Below are 23,345 nucleotides of genomic sequence, written 5' to 3' on the forward strand. Positions count from 1 at the left end.
ATCTCCTCCCCTAGTTCTTCTTCCCACTTTCCTTTTAGTTCGCCCACCGACTCCTCCCCCTCTTCCCTCATCTCTCGGTAAATCTCTGACACCTTGCCCTCTCCGACCCACACCCCTGAAAGCACCCTGTCCTGTATCCCCTGTGTCAGGAGCAACGGAAATTCCCTCACCTGTTGTCTAGTAAACGCCCTCACCTGCATATATCTCAAGAAATTTCCCCGGGGCAACTTATACTTTTCCTCCAATGCTCCCAAGCTCGCAAAAGTCCCATCTATAAATAAATCTCCCACCCTCCTAATTCCCAACTGGTACCAGCTCTGAAATCCTCCATCCATTCTTCCTGGGGCGAACCTATGGTTGTTCTTGAAAGGGGACCCCACCAGGGCTCCCCGCACCTCTCTCTGTCGCCTCCACTGTCCCCAGATATTCAATGTTGCCGCCACCACCGGGTTCGTGGTAAACCTTTTAGGTGAGATCGGTAGCGGCGCCGTCACCAGCGCCTCTAAACTCGTCCCTTTACAGGACTTTCTCTCCAGTCTTTTCCACGCCGCTCCCTCACCCTCCATCATCCATATACGTATCATTGCCACATTGGCGGCCCAATAGTAATCGCCCAAGTTCGGTAGTGCCAATCCTCCTCTGTCCCTACTACGCTGAAGGAACCCCCTCCTTACTCTCGGAACTTTCCCTGCCCACACGAAGCTCGTGATGCTCCTGTCTATTTTATTAAAAAAGGTCTTGGTGATTAGTATAGGGAGACATTGAAATACAAATAAGAACCTCGGGAGGACCATCATCTTAATTGCTTGCACCCTGCCCGCCAGCGATAGAGGCTGCATGTCCCACCTCTTGAAGTCCTCCTCCATTTGTTCTACCAACCGTGTCAGATTAAGTCTGTGCAAGGTTCCCCAGCTCCTAGCGATCTGAATCCCCAGGTATCGGAAGTTTCTTTCCACTTTCCTTAGAGGCAAGCCTTCTATCTCTCTACTCTGGTCCCCTGGATGTATCACAAATAATTCACTCTTCCCCATGTTTAGCCTATACCCCGAGAAATCCCCGAACCCCCTCAAAATTCGCATAACCTCTAACATCCCCCCGCTGGGTCCGACACGTATAACAATAGGTCATCCGCGTATAACGAGACTCGGTGTTCTTCTCCCCCTCTAATCACCCCTCTCCATTTCCTGGAGTCTCTCAACGCCATGGCCAGAGGTTCAATTGCCAACGCGAACAACAATGGAGACAGCGGGCATCCCTGTCTTGTTCCCCTATGTAGTCGGAAATACCACCCCCCGCTCCTCCACTTTCGGGAACCTCAATTGGTCCAGGAACTGCCGCATCCCCTCCTCTCCCTCTGGGGGTTGAGACCTATACAGTTCCTCATAGAAGGTCTTGAACACCTCATTTATCTTTCCTGCCCTTCGCACCGTGTCTCCCCTTTCGTCTCTAATTCCTCCTATCTCCCTCGCTGCTGCACTCTTTCGCAATTGATGAGCCAACAGGCGACTAGCCTTTCCCCATATTCATACCTCCTCCCCTGTGCCTTCCTCCACAGTACCTCCGCCTTTCTGGTGGTCAGAAGGTCAAATTCCGTCTGGAGTCGTCTCCTCTCCCTGTACAATTCCTCCTCCGGGGTCTCTGCAAATTCCCTATCCACCCTTAAAATCTCCCCCAGTAATCTTTCCCTTTCCTTGGCCTCTGTTTTCCTTTTGTGGGCCCCAATGGAGATCAGCTCTCCTCTGACCACCGCTTTTAGTGCTTCCCATACCACTCCCACAGGGACCTCGCCGTCGTCATTGACCTCCAGGTATCTCTCAATACACCCCCGCACTCTTGCACACACTCCCTCATCCGCCATCAGTCCCACATCTAATCGCCAGAGTGTTCTCTGCTCCCTTTCCTCTCCTAATTCCAGGTCCACCCAATGTGGGGCATGATCCGAAACCGCTATGGCTGAGTACTCAGCTTCTTCCACCCTAGAGATCAACGACCTTCCCAAAACAAAAAAATCTATCCGGGAGTACATTTTATGGACATGGACATGGGAGAAGAAGGAAAACTCCCTAGCCCTAGGTCTAGGAAATCGCCATGGATCCACTCCCCCCATTTGGTCCATAAACCCCTTAAGTACCTTGGCCGCTGCCGGCCTTCTTCCGGTCCTTGAGCTGGATCTATCTAGCCCCGGGTCCAGCACCGTATTGAAGTCCCCTCCTAAAATCAAGTTTCCTACCTCCAGGTCCGGTATACGCCCCAGCATCCGTCTCATAAATCCCGCATCGTCCCAGTTTGGGGCATACACATTAACCAACACGACCTCCATTCCCTCCAGCCTGCCACTCACCATTACATATCTACCTCCGCTATCTGCTACGATGTTCTTTGCTTCAAATGCTACCCGTTTCCCCACCAAAATGGCCACCCCTCTATTCTTTGCGTCCAGTCCTGAGTGGAACACCTGTCCCACCCATCCTTTCCTTAGCCTAACTTGGTCCGCCACCTTTAGGTGCGTCTCTTGGAGCATAACCACGTCTGCCCTTAGTCCTTTCAAATGCGCGAGCACTCGGGCCCTTTTTATCGGTCCGTTCAGGCCTCTCACGTTCCACGTGATCAGCCTCACTAGGGGGCTACCTGCCCCCCTCCCGTGTCGACTAGCCATTACCTTCTCTAGGCCAGGCCCATATCCCGCCTCCGCGCTCCCGCTCACTCCCCCAGCGTCGCACACCATCCCCGCCCACCCACTCTTTAGCCATTTCCTTTTGGATTTCCGCAGCAGCAACCCAGTTGTCCCCCCCCCCTCCCTCCCCCCCTCCCCGCTAGATCTCTTTCTAGCATGATTGCTCCCCCATATTACTTCCGTAAGTCAGCTGACTTCAACTGACCCCGACTACTCCTGCTCACTCCTCGACCCCCCCGTGTGAGGAACTCCCATCCGCCTTGCGCCTGTCTTCCCGCCTTATTCTTTCTGGCGCGGGAACATCCCTTTACCTGACCCGCCTCTTATGGCGCAGCTCCCTTTCCCCTCCCCCTCCCCTTCCCCATTCTCCAACTATGTCCCGTCTTTCCCACCTCACCGGCGCCCACATTTCCCCAATGTCTCCCCCCTTCCCAATTTACTTCTCAATTAACTTCAACCATAACATTAACAATAACATTTCCTGCAGCATCAGTCCCTCAGTTCCGATCCAATTTCTCTTCTTTGATGAAGGTCCATGCTTCCTCCGCCGTCTCGAAATAATGGTGTCTCTCCTGATACGTGACCCATAGTCTTGCCGGCTGCAGCATCCCGAACTTCACCTTCCTTTTATGCAACACCTCTTTGGCTCGGTTGAAGCTCGCCCTCCTTCTCGCCACGTCCGCACTCCAATCCTGGTATACCCGTACCACTGCATTCTCCCATCTGCTACTCCGCACCTTTTTAGCCCATCTCAGGACCTCTTCTCTCTCCTTAAGGCGGTAAAATCGCACGATTATCGCCCTGGGTGGTTCTCCCGCTTTTGGTCTTCTCGCCGGAATCCGATTTGCCCACTCCACCTCCAAGGGGCCTGTAGGGGCCTCAGCACCCATCAGTGAGCTCAGCATCGTACTTGCGTACGCTCCACAGTCCACTCCTTCCACACCCTCAGGGAGACCCAGTAAAGAACCAGGATTGTTAACATCGTTTCACATTGGATAATATAGCTAATTTGTAACACAAAACAAAGTCCTTGTGTTCTGGGGAAAATCACTTTTTAGGTGCAATGCACAACTGTGCAGAACACAATTAATTTGGCCTCTGATTATTCTTCCCTGTTCCAGTGATTAAACTGTTCTCTTCCAAATCATCGTACCTTTGACCATCTGCATCGTTTCAATCACACATCTGCCCAAGAATCTCTGTCGATTCTGGTCTGTACAATATTCCCACTCCGCCAAATTGAAAAATCTCATTGAAGCTCTAAGTCGATGTTGCAGGATGCCAACCAAGTTGTAAAGCTATCGGATTTATCAAGCACAATAAAAACACCGGTCTTTCGGATAAGATAGGCCGAAAAACTCCCATGACACTCTCCGAAAAGCCACAGCACCATTCTCCTCTATGTCCCGCCTGACAATAATTTCCAAAACAACAGATTATCCAATATAGCAATACATTGCTCAAATTCAATGGCATTACCGCCGCTGAATCCCCCACTATCAACATCCTGGAGGTTACCATTGATCAGAAACGGAACTGGACCCAGCCGTATAAGCACTGTGGCTACCAGAGCAGGTCAGAGGCTGGGAATCCTGCGGAGAGTAACTCACCTCCTGACTCCCCCAATGTTAGGAAAGGGTTAATGTTCCCCAGTGCTTAAAGTTAGAATTGGAGTTTTGAAATAACCCTCACCAGACCCAAGGGGGCATCCCAATTGATCTCCCAGTGGGACCCGCGAATACGAGCACCCTATCATCCCGCCCCCCCGCAACTAGTGGGCAGAGACTCATCAGCTGCCGCTCGTAGAAATTGGCCGATAAAAGCCGGCCCAGACTGGGACTGGCGTGATCGGTAGTCACGATTGGGACCATTGGACTGTAAGCCACGTTGCGGACTTTGCTTTTGTCATTGAATTAAACTTCATTTGAATTTACCTTCTCGGGCCTCCTGAGACCACACTTATTGTTTGATAGGTTGCACACATATATATATATATATATAAAATATATAAAGGGATACAGGTGGCACTGTGGTGATTTCATGGAGAAGTAACTGTTAAACAAATAAACTGAAATGGAAGAAGTCAAAACCACCTTTTGAGTTCTTATTGCATTCTTACCTTCAGATCCTAACACCTAAAGCCTGCCAACCATCTCCAAGGCACACAAGTCAGGAGTGTGATGGAATACTCCCCACTTGCCTGGATGGGGTCCAGACACACCCAGGACAAAGCAGCCACACTTGATTGGCCCCCCCATCCAGCACCTTAAACATTCACTCTCTCCACCACCGACACACAGTGGTAGCAGTGTGCACTGCAGCAACTCGTCAAGGCTCCTTTGATAGCACCTTCCAAACCTGTGACCTCTGCCACCTAGAAGGACAAGGACAGCAGGTGCATTTCCCCTCCAAGTCACTCACCATCCTGACTTGGAAATATATCGGCCATTCCTTCACTGTCACTGGGTCAAAATCCTGGAACTCCCTCCCTAACAGCACTGTGGGTGTACCTACACCACACGGGCTGCAGCGGTTCAAGAAGGCAGCTCACCACCACCTTCTCAAGTGGCAATTGGGGACGGGCAATAAATGCTGATTTAACCAGCATTCCATTCTGTATTTTAAAATCTAAATTCCTTTCCCTACCTCTTTGCACTTGGTGTTCACATTGAACAGTCAGTGCAGGCACAGCACACGCTCCGACTTCAATTCATGCAGGACTCTTGCAGAAGAGGGAGCCTATTATTTCCAAGATTCTTCAGGTAAACCCAGGTCTCGGAGAGAAATGCTCCCCTGTACCAAACACGCTCTCTAACACAGTACTTACAGAATTACTACATCACTGGATACAGAAAAAATTGTGCTGCGACAATGTCAACGTGTTTGTTGCCAATGACCAAAGGGTTCCCATTCCCAAAGGGTTGGACATTCTCAACACACGCACACACACCTTGAGGTTTAAACATTCGATCGGACAGCACTGCATATCAATGATTTCCCAGCTTTCTGCCGATGAGAAATAGAAATGGAAACTTGCATTGTTCTAACAGTCACGAATACCTTTCGGTCTAATATCATTCATGACTCTCCGCCATATCGCCTTCAGCGGGCTCAGCATGCCCACAACTCCACGGAAAGAAAAATCTCAAAACAAAGCTTCGACTCGGCATTGCAGATTATAGAGAAATAATTAGCTTGCAGTATGCTTCAGGCAGTAGTTCAATCTCTGGTCTCTCCTGCTGTTTAGGAGACGCCTGAAGCATTACTCTCGCAGGTTTTTAGAACTACTTGATGGAATTTATATTGCCGCAAATGATCAGGTTTACTTGCAAAAAAAGTCAAGAGCAAAAAACGGGCCATTGGGTCACTGGCATACTTTTTTTCTGGGCACCATCTTGTGGAATAGTTGATCATCATCAGTGCTGCTCCTTCATCAGGTGAAGTGGAGGCAGGTTCACAATCACAGCATATATAGGAGACACAATCGCAAGATAGTTACAGATTGGAATGTGAGAAATGGGGCGTGAATCCCGCCCCAGCCGGTTGCCGAATTCTCCGGCACCGGAGATTCGGCGGGGGCGGGAATCGCAGCGCACCGGTTGGCGGCCCCCCCCCCCCGGCGATTCTCCGGCCCGGATGGGCCAAAGTCCCGCTGCTAGGATGCCTGTCCCGCTGGCGTGGATTGAACCACCTCTCTTACCGGCGGGACAAGGCGGCGCGGGTGGGTCTGGTGCCCCCACGGTGGCCTGGCCCGCGATCGGGGCCCACCGATCCGCGGGCGGGCCTGTGCCATGGAGGCACTCTTTTCCTTCCGCCTTCGCCACGGTCTCCACCGTAGCGGAGGCGGAAGAGGCTCCCTCCACTGCGCATGCGCCGGGTGCCGTGAGCGGCCACTAACGCTCCCGCGCATGCGCTGCCCGGCAATGTCATGCCCGCTCCAGCTGGCGGGGCACTTCCGCCAGCTGGCGGGGCTGAAATCAGTCCGGCGCGGGCCTAGCCCCTCAACGTTAGGGCTCGGCCCCCCCAGATGCGGAGGATTCCGCACTTTTGGGGAGGCGCAATGCCCGACTGATTTGCGCCCTTTATGGCGCCGGTTGGCGGACATCGCGCCGATACCGGAGAATTTCGCCCATGGTTGGAATGTGAGTCTTTACAGGTAAACAAGTCTTTACGGGTACAAACAGTGAGTGGATTGAGTGATAATCAATAGGTAATCGAGGTGTGAATTGTCTCAAGCCAGGACAGTTAGTAGGATTCTGTAAACCCGGGCAGTATGGTGGGGGGGTTACATGTAACGTGACATGAACCCGAAATCCTGGTTGATACAGCACAGAGCAAAACATACCCAGGCGTGACACAGGAGCGTCGTCAGACAAAACCACACACCATGCCAGGCAGAGGTGAGCTATTATGATAGTTGCCCAAATTCTTGGTCAAAGAGAGAGAGGTAAACTGGCAGAGAGATTGAGAGAAGGAATTCCAGACCTCAGGGCCGAGGCAGCTAAAGGCATGGCCACCAATGGTGATGCAAAGGAAAACTGGGGATGCCCAAGAGGCCAGAATTGGAGGAATGTTGAGGTCGGTGGATTAGAGGGGCGAAGGACATAGAGATGGGGAGGGGCAAAGCCATGGAGGGGTTCGAACACGTGGAAATTTTGAAATCAAGGCATTGAAATTATGGCCTGAGAGCCAATGGAGGTCATGAGGTACAGCGGCGATAGGTAAACGGGACCTATTGAATGTTACGATAGGGCAGCAGATCTTTGGATGAGCTCAAATTTGTAGGATAGTTGGTGAGAGCAACCATTTTAATTCCTCCCACTTTTTGCTCTGAACTGAGATCTCATTAACGTACCCATCCACTTTTTTGTCTCAATCCAGGGTATTTCTCCAACTGTCATCACCATTGGCATTCCTCCATCCTCCCCTAACCCCGTCGTGCCATCTTCCTCCTCGCCCTACGCTGCTCAGACTCCCAACGTTTTTCCCAGTGTGATGACTGCCATCCCCTGGCCCCTACTGTGGCGCCTGATCTTTGCCAACTCCCAGGCACTGAGCCAAGCAACCAACAGTTTTGCTTTGAAAGCATTTAGTGCAATACCATAAGAACATAAGACATGGGAGCAGAAGTAGGCCATTCGACCCATCGAGTCTGCTCCGCCATTCAATGAGACCATGACTGATCAGATGTGATAATCAAAGAACAAAGAAAAGTACAGCACAGGAACAGGCCCTTCGGTCCTCCAAGCCCGTGCCGACCATGCTGCCCGACTAAACTACAATCTTCGACACTTCCTGGGTCCGTATCCCTCTATTCCCATCCTATTCATGTATTTGTCAAGATGCCCCTTAAATGTCACTATCGTCCCTGCTTCCACCACCTCCTCCGGTAGCGGGTTCCAGGCATCCACGACCCTCTGTGTAAAAAACTTGCCTCGTACATCTACTCTAAACCTTGCCCCTCTCACCTTAAACCTATGCCCCCTAGTAATTGACCCCTCTACCCTGGGGAAAAGCCTCTGACTATCCACTCTGTCGATGCCCCTCATAATTTTGTAGACCTCTATCAGGTCGCCCCTCAACCTCCGTCGTTCCAGTGAAAACAAACCGAGTTTATTCAACCGCTCCTCATAGCTAATGCCCACCACACCAGGCAACATTCTGGTAAATCTCTTCTGCACCCTCTCTGAAGCCTCCACATCCTTCTGGTAGTGTGGCGACCAGAATTGAACACTATACTCCAAGTGTGGCCTAACTAAGGTTCTATACAGCTGCAACATGACTTGCCAATTCTTATACTCAATGCCCCGGCCAATGAAGGCAAGCATGCCGTATGCCTTCTTGACTACCTTCTCCACCTGTGTTGCCCCTTTCAGTGACCTGTGGACCTGTACACCTAGATCTCTCTGACTTTCAATATTCTTGAGGGGTCTACCATTCACTGTATATTCCCTACCTGCATTAGAACTTCCAAAATGCATTATGTCACATTTGTCCGGATTAAACTCCATCTGCCATCTCTCCGCCCAAGTCTCCAAACAATCTAAATCCTGCTGTATCCTCTGACAGTCCTCATCGCTATCCGCAGTTCCACCAACCTTTGTGTCGTCTGCAAACTTACTAATCAGACCAGTTACATTTTCCTCCAAATCATTTATATATACTACGAACAGCAAAGGTCCCAGCACTGATCCCTGCGGAACACCACTGGTCACAGCCCTCCAATTAGAAAAGCATCCTTCCATTGCTATTCTCTGCCTTCTATGACCTTGCCAGCTCACCCCTGATCCCGTGTGACTTCACCTTTTGTACTAGTCTACCATGAGGGACCTTGTCAAAGGCCTTACTGAAGTCCATCTCGACAACATCCACTGCCCTACCTGCATCAATCATCTTTGTGACCTCTTCGAAAAACCATGAGTACTGAAAGTCAGAGAGACCTAGGTGCAACATGACTTGCCAATTCTTATACTCAATGCCCTGGCCAATGAAGGCAAGCATGCCGTATGCTTGAGGGACCTTGTCAAAGGCCTTACTGAAGTCCATATAGACAACATCCACTGCCCTACCAACTCCACTTTCCCACCTTATCCCCATAACCCTCGATTCCCTCACTGATTAAAATCTGTCTATCTCGGCCTTGAACATACTTAACGACCCAGCCTCTACAGCTCTCTGCGGTAAAGAATTCCACAGATTCACTACCGTCTGAGAGAAGAAATTCCTCCTCATCTCTGTCTGAAATGGGCGACTCCTTACTCTGAGATGATGCCCTCTGGCCCTAGACTCTCCCACAAGGGGAAACAACCTCTCAGCATCTACCCTGTCAAACCCCCCTGAGAATCCGATATGTCTCAATAAGGTCGCCTCTCATTCTTCTAAACTCCAATGAGGACAGGCCCAAGCTACTCAACCTCTCCCCATAAGAAAATCCCTCCATACCCGGGATCAACCCAGTGAACATTCTCTGGACTGCCTCCAAACTAAACTGGAAACCTCGCCAAATACTCCTGGGAGACACTAGTTTGAAGGGGGGGGGGGGGGTTCGGAGGGAAGCGCTCCCAAGCTCTTCTACTGCCATGCCCAAGGGTAGCTGGAAGCAAGTGGAGGACTTTGAACTGCGAGGATTGTGGTAAACAGGAGGCTACGGCTGGATCGCAATCCCGGAGAGATGGGAGAGAGGAGAGGCTAAGGGAGGGGGAGAGCGAAAGAGATCGCGAGAGAGAGAGCGCGCGAGAGAGAGTGAAAAAATAAAATGTAATTACTTGCTGTGTTAAGTAATGGGTTAAGAGACATTCCAATTAGTTGTCTCATTTATGTTAAGTATCCAATAATTGACACATATGTAAAGGGGCTTCAGGTGACCTTTGTGTCAGGTGATGTGAAGATAGTTTTGTGCAGAATCTGTTGAAGTGAAATAAAGGTGTTTGTAAAAAGGAGCAGTACCTTTGACTCTTTACACAACAGCAGCGAACCGTTTAACATTATGTGGAGGAAAGCACCGGGGAGATGGAATTTGGACGACCAGCAGTACCACCTTTTGCTGGGCTAACCGAAAGGCAAGCCCAATGGAAGGTGAACAAAACTTACATTTTAACGCGATGCCGACATGTGACAAAACCGTGACCCAAGTGGAAGCTTCTTGGACACCAGACTTGAAAACGAAAATCACTTATTGTCACAAGTAGGCTTCAAATGAAGTCGGTGCCTGTTCGGGGAGGCTGGTACGGGAATTGAACTGTGCTGCTGGCCTGCCTTGGTCTGCTTTCAAAGCCAGCGATTTAGCCCAGTGTGCTAAACTGACTTAGTAACAGATGTATTAAAATGTATTAAAGTCAGTAATTTTGTTGAATAAAGAAACAATGGGGGGAGATTCTCTGGCCATTCGCGCCAGCGGGATCTTGAAATGAAATGAAATGAAAATTGCTTATTGTCACAAGTAGGCTTCAAATGAAGTTACTGTGAAAAGCCCCTCGTCGCCACATTCCGGTGCCTCTTCCAGCCCCGCTGACGGCAAACCCCCGCCGTGGGTGGATTCAATGGGAAATTCCATTGACAGCCAATGGTGGACTGCCTCCCACCGCTAGAAACACGGTGCGGGTGCGCGCGGAACGTGTCCCCCCCCCCCAATATTTCTTATAGTTGGCTGGTTCTCTTGCAGCTCGATCAATCTACTTTAGTGTTGTCAGGGTTCAGAATAGCTGTACTTTGAACATTTCCTTCAAGTGACTTGAGCTACTTTCTTGAAGGCACTGCTGGCTGAGGGTACCTGCCACCTTGGCATATCTTGCCCAAGTGGCACTGAGGTATAAGCGAGCCCAGCATAAAGTTCAGTTGAACCTGGGACCTTCTGGTATGTTTAGCACAGTGACTCATTTCCTCGACCAACTGAGTCATCAAGGAAGCTTCGGGAGTGAATACTTCCAGCAATTTAAATATAATGTTGCGTCATATCCATGCAAAACACCTCAATAAAAATATCATCCGGTATAAAAAAAGCAAAACATCCAACTTCCAATTATTTTCAACCGCTCCAGACCATTGAAAGGCTTGGATTGGCCAGTGCCGAATGGAAAAGTAAACATTCCTCAGCATCGCCTTCTATCTTGACGAGTACAGATTTCCCTCAAAACCCACAATTTCCTGCATTAGACAAAGGTTTCATTCTCGGATGAAGAGGGAAAAGGAATAGATTGGGACAGCAATGAACAATTCTTTTTCTGTAAAAAAAAACCAAGAATGTTGTTGCAGGTATAAAATGAGGAAGCCTGGAAGAAGATGTTCACAAAGCATTCGATCATAGACAGAAAGTGGGATTAGAGAGGTGAAACAGTTTCTCAAGGTTTAAAATTTTTATCTACACAGGGTTGTGAGTGTGTGACTGTCTTAAATTTCTGTTCTCAGATGCTCCGATTTTTCCGTTGTTTTGAGGGCCTCGTGCTTTCGCTGCAAGGTCAGTGCTGCTCAATGTGACGAGGCGAAGAATAGATTGGAGAGTAAGACAGTGAGAGAATGAATTTGGAATGTTTTAAATTCAGCAGCTTCAGTTATTTGTCCTCAAGTTTATCAAGTGTTGTTAACTTCGACTCCTCTTTCGAATATCTCAAATATTTCAGTAGTTGGGTCAGTCACATGGGCGACAGGGTAGCACAGTGGTTAGCACTGTTGCTTCACAGTGCCAGAGTCCCGGGTTCAATTCCCGGCTTGGGTCACCGTCTGTGCGGAGTCTGCACGTTCTCCCCGTGTCTGCGTGGGTTTCCTCCCACATCTGTAGAAGGTGGTGAGGGAAAAACCTACTTGATCGCATCCTCATCAATCTACCAGTTGCAGATGCCTATGAGCCTATGGGCCCTGACAACATTCCAGCAATAGTGCTGACGACTTGTGCTCCAGAACTAGATGCACTCTTGGGCAAGCTGTTCCAGTACAGCTACAACACTGGCATCTACCCTCAATATGAAAACCCCCCAGGTATATCCTGTCCACAAAAAGCAAGCCAAATTCAACCCGGTGAATTACCGCCCCATCATGCTGCTCTCCATCATCAGCAAAGTGATGGAAAGGGTCATCAACAGTGCTGTCAAGCAGCACTTACTCAGCAATAACCTGCTCACGGACGCTCAGTTTGGGTTCCGCCCAGGGTCACTCAGCTCCTGACCTCATTACAGCCTGGGGTCAAACATGGACAAAAGAGCTGAAGTCCAGAGGTGAGGTGAGAGTGACTGCCCTTAGGCAAGGCAGCATTTGACCGAGTGTGGCATCAAGGAGCCCCAGCTAAACTGGAGTCAATGGGAATCGGGGGGGAAACTCCCCGCTGGTTGGGAGTCATACGTCGCACAAAGGCAGATGTTTGTGGTGGTTGGAGGTTAATCACCTCAGTCCCAGGACATCAAAGCAGGCCGAGGTGGGGTACTTTTTCGGGGGTTCAGTGCAGACCTGATGGGCTGAATGGTCTCCTTATGCACTGTAGGGATTCTATTCTATGATTAATGACCTTTCCTCCATCATAAGGTCCGAAATGGGGGTTGCTCGTAGATGACTGCACTATGTTCAGCACCAACCGTGACTCCTCAGGTCGGCTTGGGCCGATAAGTGACGAGTAACATTTGCACTTCATAAGTGCTAGTCAGTGACCATCTCCAACAACAGATATTCCAACCATTTCTCCTTAACATTCAATGGCATTGCCATCACTAATTTCCCACCTTCAACGTCCTGAGGTCTACCATTGATCAGAAATTGAACTGGACCAGCCATATAAATACTGTGGCTACAAGAGCAGGTCAGAGGCTGGGAATCCTACAGCGAATAACTCACCTCCTGGCTCCCCAAAGCCTGTCCACCATCTACAAGGCACAAGTCAGGAGTGTGAGGGAATACTCTCCACTTGCCTGGATGAGTGCAGCTCCAACAACACTCAAGAAGCTCCACATCATCCAGGACAAAGCAGCCCCGCTTGATTGTTCCCCCTTCCACAAACATTCACTCCCACCACCACCCACCACCGACGAACAGTGAGATGCACTGCAGCAACTCACCAAGGGCAGCACGGTAGCATTGTGGATAGCACAATTGCTTCACAGCTCCAGGGTCCCAGGTTCGATTCCCGGCTTGGGTCACTGTCTGTGCGGAGTCTGCACTTTCTCCCCGTGTGTGCGTGGGTTTCCTCCGGGTGCTCTGGTTTGCTCCCACAGTCCAAAGATGTGCAGATTAGGCGGATTGGCCATGATAAATTGCCCTTAGTGTCCAAAATTGCCCTTAGTGTTGGGTGGGGTTGCTGGGTTATGGGGATAGGGTGGAGGTGCTGACCTTGGGTAGGGAGCTCTTTCCAAGAGCCGGTGCAGACTCGATGCGCCGAATGGCCTCCTGCACTGTAAATTCTATGAGAATGTATGAGATTAAGTTCCTTAGGCAGCACCTTCTAAACCCACGACTTCTACTATCTAGAAGGACAAGGGCAGCAGGTACCGGGGAACATTCACCACCCTGCCTTGGAAATATATCGGCCGTTCCTTCGCTGTCGCTGGGTCAAAATCCGGGAACTCCCTCTCTAACAGCACAGCGGGTGTACCTACACCACATGGACTGCAGCGGTTCAAGAAGACAGCTCACCACCACTTTCTGAAGGGGCAATTAGGGATGGGCAACGCCACAACCCTTGAAATCTGTTTCTTTTTTAAATCTTCCGAGCTACCATTTTTAGAAAATGGTGTCCCAACAATCTCGAAAACCCATCATTTTAGTTACCTTACCCTCAAAGCAATAATCTTCCCAGAACTAAACATTGGGCACGATCTACCGGCCACGTGCGCCGGCTGGAAGCGCAACATGGCCGGTAGATGTCAGGAGAAGCCTCCAGCGGGCTTCCCGGCAGCCACGACGCCTTGCGGGATCTACCCAAGTCCCACAAGGCGGCGCAACCAGAAACTCACCCACAATGGTCGGGACCAGTCTTCGCGCACTTAAGTAGGTTTAAAACCTACTTAGGCATACTTACCCGTGATCTACCAGTCTCCCCATGGAGGCCTCAGCCGGGCACCATTCAGTACTGGTCCACATGAATGACACCCAGGAGTCTCCCAAGCCATCGGAGGCCCTTAGGTGGTCAGGGACAGGGCAGGGCAGACCCCTGGCCCTCCCCCTGAAAGGTGGGCACCTTGGAACTGCCTGGCTGACACCTTGGCACTGCCACCCTGCCAGGGTGCCAGTGCAAGCTTGCCTGGGTGCCAGGGTCGGGCCTTGAGGGGGCTATGCCCATGAAAGAGGGTGAGGGTGGTGGGGGGCTGGTGCAGGGCAGGAAAGAAGGGGTCTCTGGGAGATTGGGGGAGGTGACGGGTGGGGGCCTGTAAGGGGGCGTGGAGGCCTGAAGAGGGGAGCCCCAGGGACCACATAGCCGGAGAGGGGTGTGGGTCCATTTGTGCGGGGGTGACATTTCCCAGGGGTAGGGGGTGTGGAGGACCCACAAGATCATTTAGAGATTGGGGCACCCTTTGAAATTGCCAGCCCACCTTCGGAGTTCAGCTTCCCAATGATGAAAATAATTCTAAGCGTGGGCTAAACCGGTGGGAAACTCCCCAGGGCCCGAAACGTGACGATGGGCAGGATTTGCCGGCTGTTCACACCGGGGGAAATTCTGATCCCACGCCAGATCATGGGTTTCCCAGGACGAGGGTTGCTGTCAATGGGAAACCCTGTTGACAATGGCGGGATGGTAGATCCCACTGGCGGCTGGTAGATCCCACTGGCGGGCTGCCTCCCTCGCAAAAAATCAGCAGCGGGGTGGATGGTAAATCCCACCCTAAATGTCGTTAAATAGCAGTGAGGATCTCCCAGCAAAACCTTCACAAATGAGACTCAGAAACCTTTCCGTTAGATCGCGTCCATGACCTCTAAAATGTTAACATGAACCATGAACTAGATATTCAAAACTAGTCAGATCCCAAAAGTCTTTTTAAAAATAAAAGTCAATTTTTCCTCTACGTACACGGCTGCATTCAAAATTTGATGAAGTTCACCGGCATCAAAGCAAACAGCAGAATTTGAGGCTTAATCCTAATTTCTTCCTTGCCTCTGCCCCACCCCAGTTCATGTGGAGCACAAAAAGCGAAAGTCACTTGGCAATGGTGGCAATTTTTGATTCTCCACTCAGAAGCAACAATTATGACCATTCTTGCCCATTCACATGACTCCAGCAATATTACTCATCATTGAGTCACAAAACAATTACAAGATACATCTATTTTTAAACTTCCTTCCTGAACCAAAAGTCAGAACAAAGGCTCGAGTCTGCATCTGGACAGGCAGATAAACCAGTTGACATTAGATAAATGGGTCTCCATCCAAGTGTACTTTCAGCTGCCTTGAGAAACAGGATTCCTTTAGTTGGCGTCAATAGATATTCCAAACTTCAGTTCTATGCAGGAAAGTTTGCAATTTTGAATGTGGAATGTTTGTTCCTTTTACCCTTGCAGTACCAGCCACACAAATCGCCACTTTATATATATTTTAATGATCTTTTCCCTGAGAAGACCTTTAGCCCCGTGGAAGCTCCTTCCACAGCTTACAGCTGCTGTGATGTGCCATGGCTTAAATAGTCAGAAGAGTCATAGAATTTACAGTGCAGAAGGAGGCCATTCGGCCCCTCAAGTCTGCACCGGCCCTTGGAAAGAGCATCCCACTTAAGCCCACACCTCCACCCTATCCCAGTAACACCACCTAACCTTTTTGGGCACTTAAGGGCAATTGATCACAGACAATCCACCTAACCTGCACATCTTTGGACTGTGGGAGGAAACCGGAGCACCCGGAGGAAACCCATGCACACACGGGGAGAACGTGCAGACTCTGCACAGACAGTGACCCAAGCCGGGAATTGAACCTGGAGCTGTGAAGCAACTGTGCTAACCACTGTGCTGCCCACAGTGACTCGGAGTAGGCCATTCGGCCCATCGAGCCTGCTCCAACATTCAATATGATTATGGCTGACCCTCGATCGTAACACTATACTCCCATGCTCTCCCCATACCCCTTGCCACCTTTAGAGTCTGAAAATCTATTTCCCTCTTTCTTTTAATATAAATTTTGAGTGCCCAATTCATTTTTCCAATTGAGGGGCAATTTAGCGTGGCCAATCCACCTAACCTGCACATCTTTGTGTTGTGGGGGCGAAACCCATGCAAACACAGGGAGAATGTGCAAACTCCACATGGACTGTGACCGGGGTCGAACCTGGGACCTCGGCGCCGTGAGACTGCAATGCTAACCACTGCACCACCGTGCTGCCCCATCTATTTCTTTCTTAACTAAAGTCAGTGATTCGGCCTCTGCAGCCTTCTGGAGTAGAGAATGCCACATCTGATTCCTAAATGGCCTGCCCTATATCCTGAGACTGTGACCCCTTGTTTTAGATCCCTCAGCCAAAGGAAACAACAGGCGGGATCTTACGGCTGTTCACTTCGGCAGGATCTTCCAGTTTCCTTCAGCGCTCCATTCTCCACATCGGGATTCCCGATCGCAGCGCGGAGAACCGAGAATCCCGCCCTCTTTTCCCTGTCTGCTAACAAATTCGCAATCCATGTCAATATATTACCCAAATCCATGTGCTTTAATTTTGCACACTAACCTCTTATTTGGGAGCTTTCTGAAAATCTAAATACATCATATCCACTGGTTCACCCTTATCTATCCTACTGGTTACCTCCTCATAAACCTCTAGCAGGTTTCCGCTTGGGTCACTGTCTGTGCAGAGTCTGCACGTTCTCCCCGTGCCAGCGTGGGTTTCCACCCAGTGCTCCGGTTTCCTCCCACAGTCCAAAGACGTTCGGGTTAGGTGGATTGGCCATGCTAAATTGCCCTTAGCGACCAAAAAGGTTAGGAGGGGTTATTAGGTTACAGGGATAGGGTGGAAGTGAGGGCTTAAGTGGGTCGGTGCAGACTCGATGGGCCAAGTGGCCTCCTTCTGCACTGTATGTTCTATGTTGTTCTATGTTTGTCAAACATAATTTCATAAATCCATGCTGACTTTGTCTAATTCCGTTGATATTTTCTCACATCCTTTAGAATACTTTCGCATTTTCTCAACCACTGATGTACTAACCAGTCCGTAATTCCCTATTTTCTCCCTCCATCCTTTTTTCAACAGTGGGATAATATCTTCCACTCTCCAACCTGCCGGGACTGTTCCAAAATTCTGTATGACAACCAACACATCCACTATTTCCATGGCCACCTCCTTTAGTACCCTGGGATGTAGATTATCAGGCCCTGGGCATTTATCGGCTTTCAGTCCCATTATTTTCTCCAGCACTATTTTTTCAACAATACTAATTTCCTCCAATTCCTCCTTCTCATTAGACCCTTCATTCCTTCCCATTTCTGGGAAGTTATTTGTGTATTCCTCCGTGAAGACAAAACTAAAGGGGCGGCACGGTGGCACAGTGGTTAGCACTGCTGCCTCAGCTCCAGGGTCTCGGGTTCAATTCAGAGCTCTGCAGAAGTCATACAGACTCGAAAGGTCGGCTTCCGATCCAAGGGAGCAACGGGTTTCAACCAATACTTACAACATTGGCGAGCTTGCTGCAAAAATAAAATCCCGCCCTTGCAATCATTGTAGTTTTCGCCACACATCACAGAAGTCATCGAAAGCATACCGCCTTATTTTACCAATCAATTCAGTAAATTAAATAAGGGACTGTACAGACATTGCAAATTGCTTCTTTTTGTGCATTTGCACATGCCAGCGTACTTTGATCAAAGTATAAAATCTGAGCAAACAAGTTCCATATTTGTCGAGATGCAACTGAGCGGCTTGCAATTAAGGACCAGATGTTAGTTCATTACAGACGCACAGTGCAAGTAATTACAGTGGGAGTTCAAAGGTTCCACATACTGGGTGAAATGCACAGGGCAGATTCGAGAAAGAATGCTCACAATTCAGGCTGTTATTAAAGAGGTGCGATCCAATTTTTAAAAAAATGCTCGAAAACATTTATCACTTCAATCACAGAATAAGATTTACATAATTGGACACAGCTGAAAAATGTTATAGAAAGTACGACTGTAGAATCATAGAGCCTACAGTGCAGAAGGAGGCCACCCGGCCCATCGAGTCCGCACCGGCCCTTGGAAAGAGCACCCTATCCAAGCCCACACTTTCACCCTAACCCCGCAACCCCACCCAACCTTCTTGGACACTAAGGGCAATTTAGCATGGCCAATCCACCTAACCTGCACATCTTTGGACTGTGGGGGGAAACCGGAGCACCCGGAGGAAACCCACGCAGACACGGGGAGGATGTGCAGACTCCACACAGACAGTCACCCAAGCCGGGAATCGAACCTGGGACCCTGGAGCTGTGAAGCAACTGTGCTAACCACTGTGCTACCGTGCCGCCCACATTGTATTGGAGACAATTTACTGGCCCGTGTCTGCGTGGGTCTCACCCTCACAACCCAAAAAGATGTGCAGGGTAGGTGGATTGGCCACGCTAACATTTTCTCTTAATTGGAAAAGAAAAGAATTTGGGTACTGTAAATTTAAAAAAGACAATTACCGGGTAAAGTCCAGCACGCAGAGGTGAAATTTCAGAGAGCTATTTCGGAAATTTGTGACTTTGAACCAATGATACATTTCTCTGATCTGGGAGCAATACAGAAACACTGGTCTGCATACTCCTCTCTTTGTGTAGGGACAATGCCCAACAAGCATTGGGCGTGCATCCTCTGGGACTGGGATGTTAGTCATGGTTATTGCAGCCTCATGCCTCTGCATAGAGATAACACCAAGTTTGCTTTGTCTTTCCAAAATCGGTATTGAGCATTCTCGGCTCAGGATATGTAGCTGTCCGACCAAATGGAGAAGGGTAAATTGAGACCGAGGTACTGCACCCCACCAGGGAGAAGATGCCTGCTTGTATTATTATGTAAATGTGCCCTGCCACCATCCCCAATCATGAGCAGCGCAATCCTTCAGGTCCAGTTGGCTAGAAATGGTAACAGTCTTCCCATTCAAAAATCCACCTTTGAATCTGGTCACACGATGGGAATTGTCACAGCAGTGACTGAACACCACAAACTTGCATTTATGTAGCTACCTTTAATGTAAAAGAACAGCTCAAGGCGGGTCATAGGAGTGTTAGCAAACAAAGTTTGACACTAAGCCACATAAGGAAACTGATCAAAGGTTTGGTCAAATCGTAGGTTTGAAGGTAAAGGTAAAGTCGCCATAGTCCCAGGTGACCATGGGCTGCTTTCCCCTTTGAGGTGGGGGAGCTGACTGGTGGTGATTTAACCTGAGGATCACCACACCTCAGGCGAGGGGCAAGGCTAGAATACCCAATCATTTTTTTCAGATTAAAGGGAAATTTAGCATAGCCAATCCACCTAACCTGCACATCTTTGGGTTTTGGGGGTGAGACCCATGCAGCCACGGAGAGAATGTGCAAACTCCACAGACAGTGACCCGGGGCCGGGATCGAACCTGGGACCTCAGCGCTGTAGGCAGCAGTGCTAACCACTGCGCCACCGTGCCACCCTTAAGCGAAGGGCAAGTTTGAGAAGGTGGGGACTTCATGGAGCGTTTTAAAGGAGGAGAGAGGGTGAAGGGGTTTAGGGAAGGAATTAGAGCTTAGGGTGGAAGCAGCTGAAGACACGGCCACCGATGAATATCGAGGATGCTCAAGAGGCTAGGATTGGCGGAGCTCTCAGGAGTAACTGTATGGCTGCGGGAGATTACATTACGGAGATCTTCTGATGGCTCAGTTGGTAAGTTTGCAATCAACACTTCCCGTAACAGCCTCCCCGAACAGGCGTCGGAATGTGGCGACTAGGGGCTTTTCACAGTAACTTCATTGAAGCCTACTTGTGACAATAAGCGATTTTCATTTTTCATTCACTTCTGGAACTATCTCGGGAAGTACTGGCTTCAGGAGAGGAGAAATACAGAGGAGGGGGAAAATTCCAGCACTAATGGCTTTGCTTTTCATTGATATGCTGCCATATAAGGGTTTGTAAGATAGACTGAAAATAAATTAAGTTCTCATGGGTGATATCAATGTTGAAACAAATTGGGAATTTTCGAATTTCCTCCTATGTAAGAAAAAAATCTGACTTGTCAGATACATGAAAATGTCCTTCTCTCTTCCAATGCTTAATGTTGTCAGTTTAATGCCTTCTGAAGATAATCTCCCCTCTCCACTATTCAGCAGGCCGGGTGAAATGGTAGCACAGTGGTTAGCACTGCTGCTTCACAACTCCAGGGTCCCAGGTTTGATTCCCAGCTGGGTCACTGTCTGTGCGGAGTCTGCACGTTCTCCCCGTGTCTGCATGGGTTTCCTCCGGGTGCTCCGGTTTCCTCCCACAGTCCAAAGATGTGCAGGTTAAGTGGATTGGCCATGATAAATTGCCCTTAAGTGTCCAAAAATGTTAGGTGGGGTTACTGGGTTATGGGGATAGGGTGGAGGTGTGCGCTTAAATAGGGTGCTCTTTCCAAGGGGCGCTGCAGAATTGATGGGCCGAATGGCCCCCATCTGCACTGTAAATTCTATGATCCATGAAATCATTCAATATTGCACCTTGAAAATTGATTTGAACAACTGGCAATTTTGATGTATGTTCAAATGGAATGCATCTATTGCAGAAAGGAGGGGTGGAAATATATGATTCAGTCGGATGACTACACCATATAAAAAAAAGGCCTGAATGGCACACACCCAGTCCCTGGGAGAAACACTTCTTCGTTTAAAGCATTGCGTGCTGTGCTCCTTGCAGTCTTGTTATTTGCAGTCCACATTCCACTCCTATTACCCATCTCAGACAAATGCCAATATAAACCAACAGGGTGGATTCAGCCTGTCAGAGAATGCCCTTCCGATTTCCAGTACATTACTTGCACTTCCTGCGAGAGAAAAAAAGCAAGTAACAAGTGAAATCTAAAACGTCTGCCCCATTTCAAATGCTTCAGACTCAGGGACAGTAAAGCAAAACATGCAAGATATTTTCGGCTTTATCAATTTATTATTTTGCTTGGCATGCTACTTAGTGTCAAGGAGACTTGCTTGACTTGCTTTTATGGATGAACAGTCCAAAACTGGAACATAACCCACAAGAGTCACAGGAGCCCCTTGTGAAACATGCTTACCATCTTCACCTCAGAACGAACAGTGACCTTTTCCCATTTATTTTAAGATTATGGACTTGGGATTAACAAAGTTTGTTCAGCTGTATACTTCCAAACTAAAGCACAAGATAAAAGAGATTTGTCTGTCAGCTAGTTATGTACTGTACTGCAATACATTAACATTTACATACTGAAACTCCCCATCTCCAATGTTCTACCCTCTTTTCATGAAGGTGACGGCTCTTGCTGGGCAGAGGAACTTCACCAGTTCTCATCGCTTGGTTGCATATAGGGCGCTACGTAAATTCAAGGAGTTTGTTGGGCAGATGAAACATTGCAGGTTACAGGTAGAAAAGTGTTAAAGTGATGGAGAGAGGGGTGAATGCCACTTCTGAAAAGCCCACATCAACCACTGTTGCGGGGTTATAATTTTACAATGTTGACAGTTCTCCAGTACACAAACATCTATTCTTCACAGATTGAGTCGGAGCGAGAGAAATAAACTGTCAAAAGGCAACCGCCAAAGCCCAGTCCTGCTCTTACCCAACATTCACCCGCCCTGCTGCACACTTTCCAGCAATAACCACTAGTAAAGCTGTATTTGAGAGGCCGGGAGATAGCCTGCACTTATAGTGTCCCCTCTGAGATTAGCTGACTAAACATAGTGCCAGGGCATTATAACTTGCACATTCTGGCTTCCATGGCTCAAGACACCAATTTACTTCATTGAGCATTGAGAATGTAGGTGAAAGGAGATGTTTTTTATTTTAAAATTTGAAAAAAGGCCCATGAGTTTCCTGGTTTGGGCGGTTTACCGAAGTAACATCAGCTCCAATGTTAAGCGAACACTTCCAATTGTCTTCCACAGGGAAGCTGAACAGCTTAATACCCAGTTCAAAACATGATTTTTCTGCCATTATAGCGCTCCCTCACTGCACTGTGGTGCCAGTTAATCTTCCACCTAATGCCTTGGAAACTCACTGCTCATGAATAAACATTAAGGCTGGGATTCTCCCTTCCGGGGACAAAGTCCCCATGCCAGCGGGAAAACCGGCGGCAACGACTCCGGCGTCAACGGGCCCCTAAGGTGAGGAATTCTCACCTGTCTCGGGGGCTAGGTGGACGCCAGAGAGGTTGGCGCCGCTCCAGCAGAGCTTGCACATGCGCCAAGGGCCAGCGTGATCTCGCGCGTGCGTGGAACCGCCGGCGTGGTTCCATGCATGCGCAGACCAGCCGGCGTATTTTGGCGCATGCGCGGGGGATTCTCTTCTCCGCGCCGGCCATGGCGGAGCCCTACAGGGGCCAGCGCGGAAGGAGTGCCCCCACAGCACAGGCCCGCCCACAGATCGGTGGGCCACCGTGGGGGCCTCCCTCAGGGTCGGATCCCCCTGCGCCCCCCGAGGACCGCCCCTGCCGACTTACCTGCCAGGTATGATAATCTATGAGTCCCACCGGTACGTGAGCTGAGTGATTCACGTCGGCGGGACTGGCCAAAAACGGATGGCGGCTTGGCCCATTGGGGCCCGGAGAATTGCCGGGGGAGCCGCTGCCAATGGCCCCCGACCGGCATGGCGTGAACCCCGCCCTCGCCCGTAAAACGGCGGCGGAGAATACAGCAGCCGGCGTAGAGGCGGCGGGGCAGGATTTGCGCCGCCCCCCCGGGGATTCTCCGACCCAGCGAGGGGTTGGAGAATCCCGCCCTAGTTGTTTATTAATTGGTGGCACAGTGGTTAGCACTTCTGCCTCACAGTGCCACGGACCTGGGTTCGACTCTGGCCTTGGGTGATTTTGTGGAGTTTGCCCCTTTTCCCCGTGACTGCATGGATTTCCTCCGGGTTTCCTCCCTCAGTCCAAGTGTGCAGGTTACGTGGATTGGCCAAGTTAAAATTCTCCCTCAGCGTTCAACGGTTAGGTGGGGTGACAGGGGTCGAACAGGGAATTGGGCCTAGGTTGAGTGCTCTTTCGGTGGGTCAGTGCAGACCCAATGGACCGAATGGCCTCCTTCTGCATTGTTGGGATTCTATGATTAGCTTCTTTCCACCATGGAACCGATGT

The 23,345-nt window shown here is 49.6% G+C and overlaps 1 protein-coding gene across 3 annotated transcripts in view; it reads right to left on the reverse strand.

The window, feature by feature from the left end:
- Positions 1-23,345, reverse strand: part of LOC140405364 (biogenesis of lysosome-related organelles complex 1 subunit 1-like) — a 127,513-nt gene that overhangs the window by 39,960 nt on the left and 64,208 nt on the right. The window contains exon 3 of one of the 3 annotated variants that reach the window (XM_072493682.1): positions 20,884-21,068. The exons of the other annotated variants lie outside the window; for them this stretch is intronic. Within the exon in view, the coding sequence (XP_072349783.1) occupies positions 20,884-20,981 (98 nt within the window). The 5' untranslated portion in view covers positions 20,982-21,068. The remainder of the gene's footprint in view (positions 1-20,883; positions 21,069-23,345) is intronic. 3 annotated transcript variants of the gene reach the window in all.

The sequence above is a fragment of the Scyliorhinus torazame genome, chromosome X (genome assembly GCF_047496885.1).
Source record: "Scyliorhinus torazame isolate Kashiwa2021f chromosome X, sScyTor2.1, whole genome shotgun sequence".
NCBI lineage: Eukaryota > Metazoa > Chordata > Chondrichthyes > Carcharhiniformes > Scyliorhinidae > Scyliorhinus > Scyliorhinus torazame.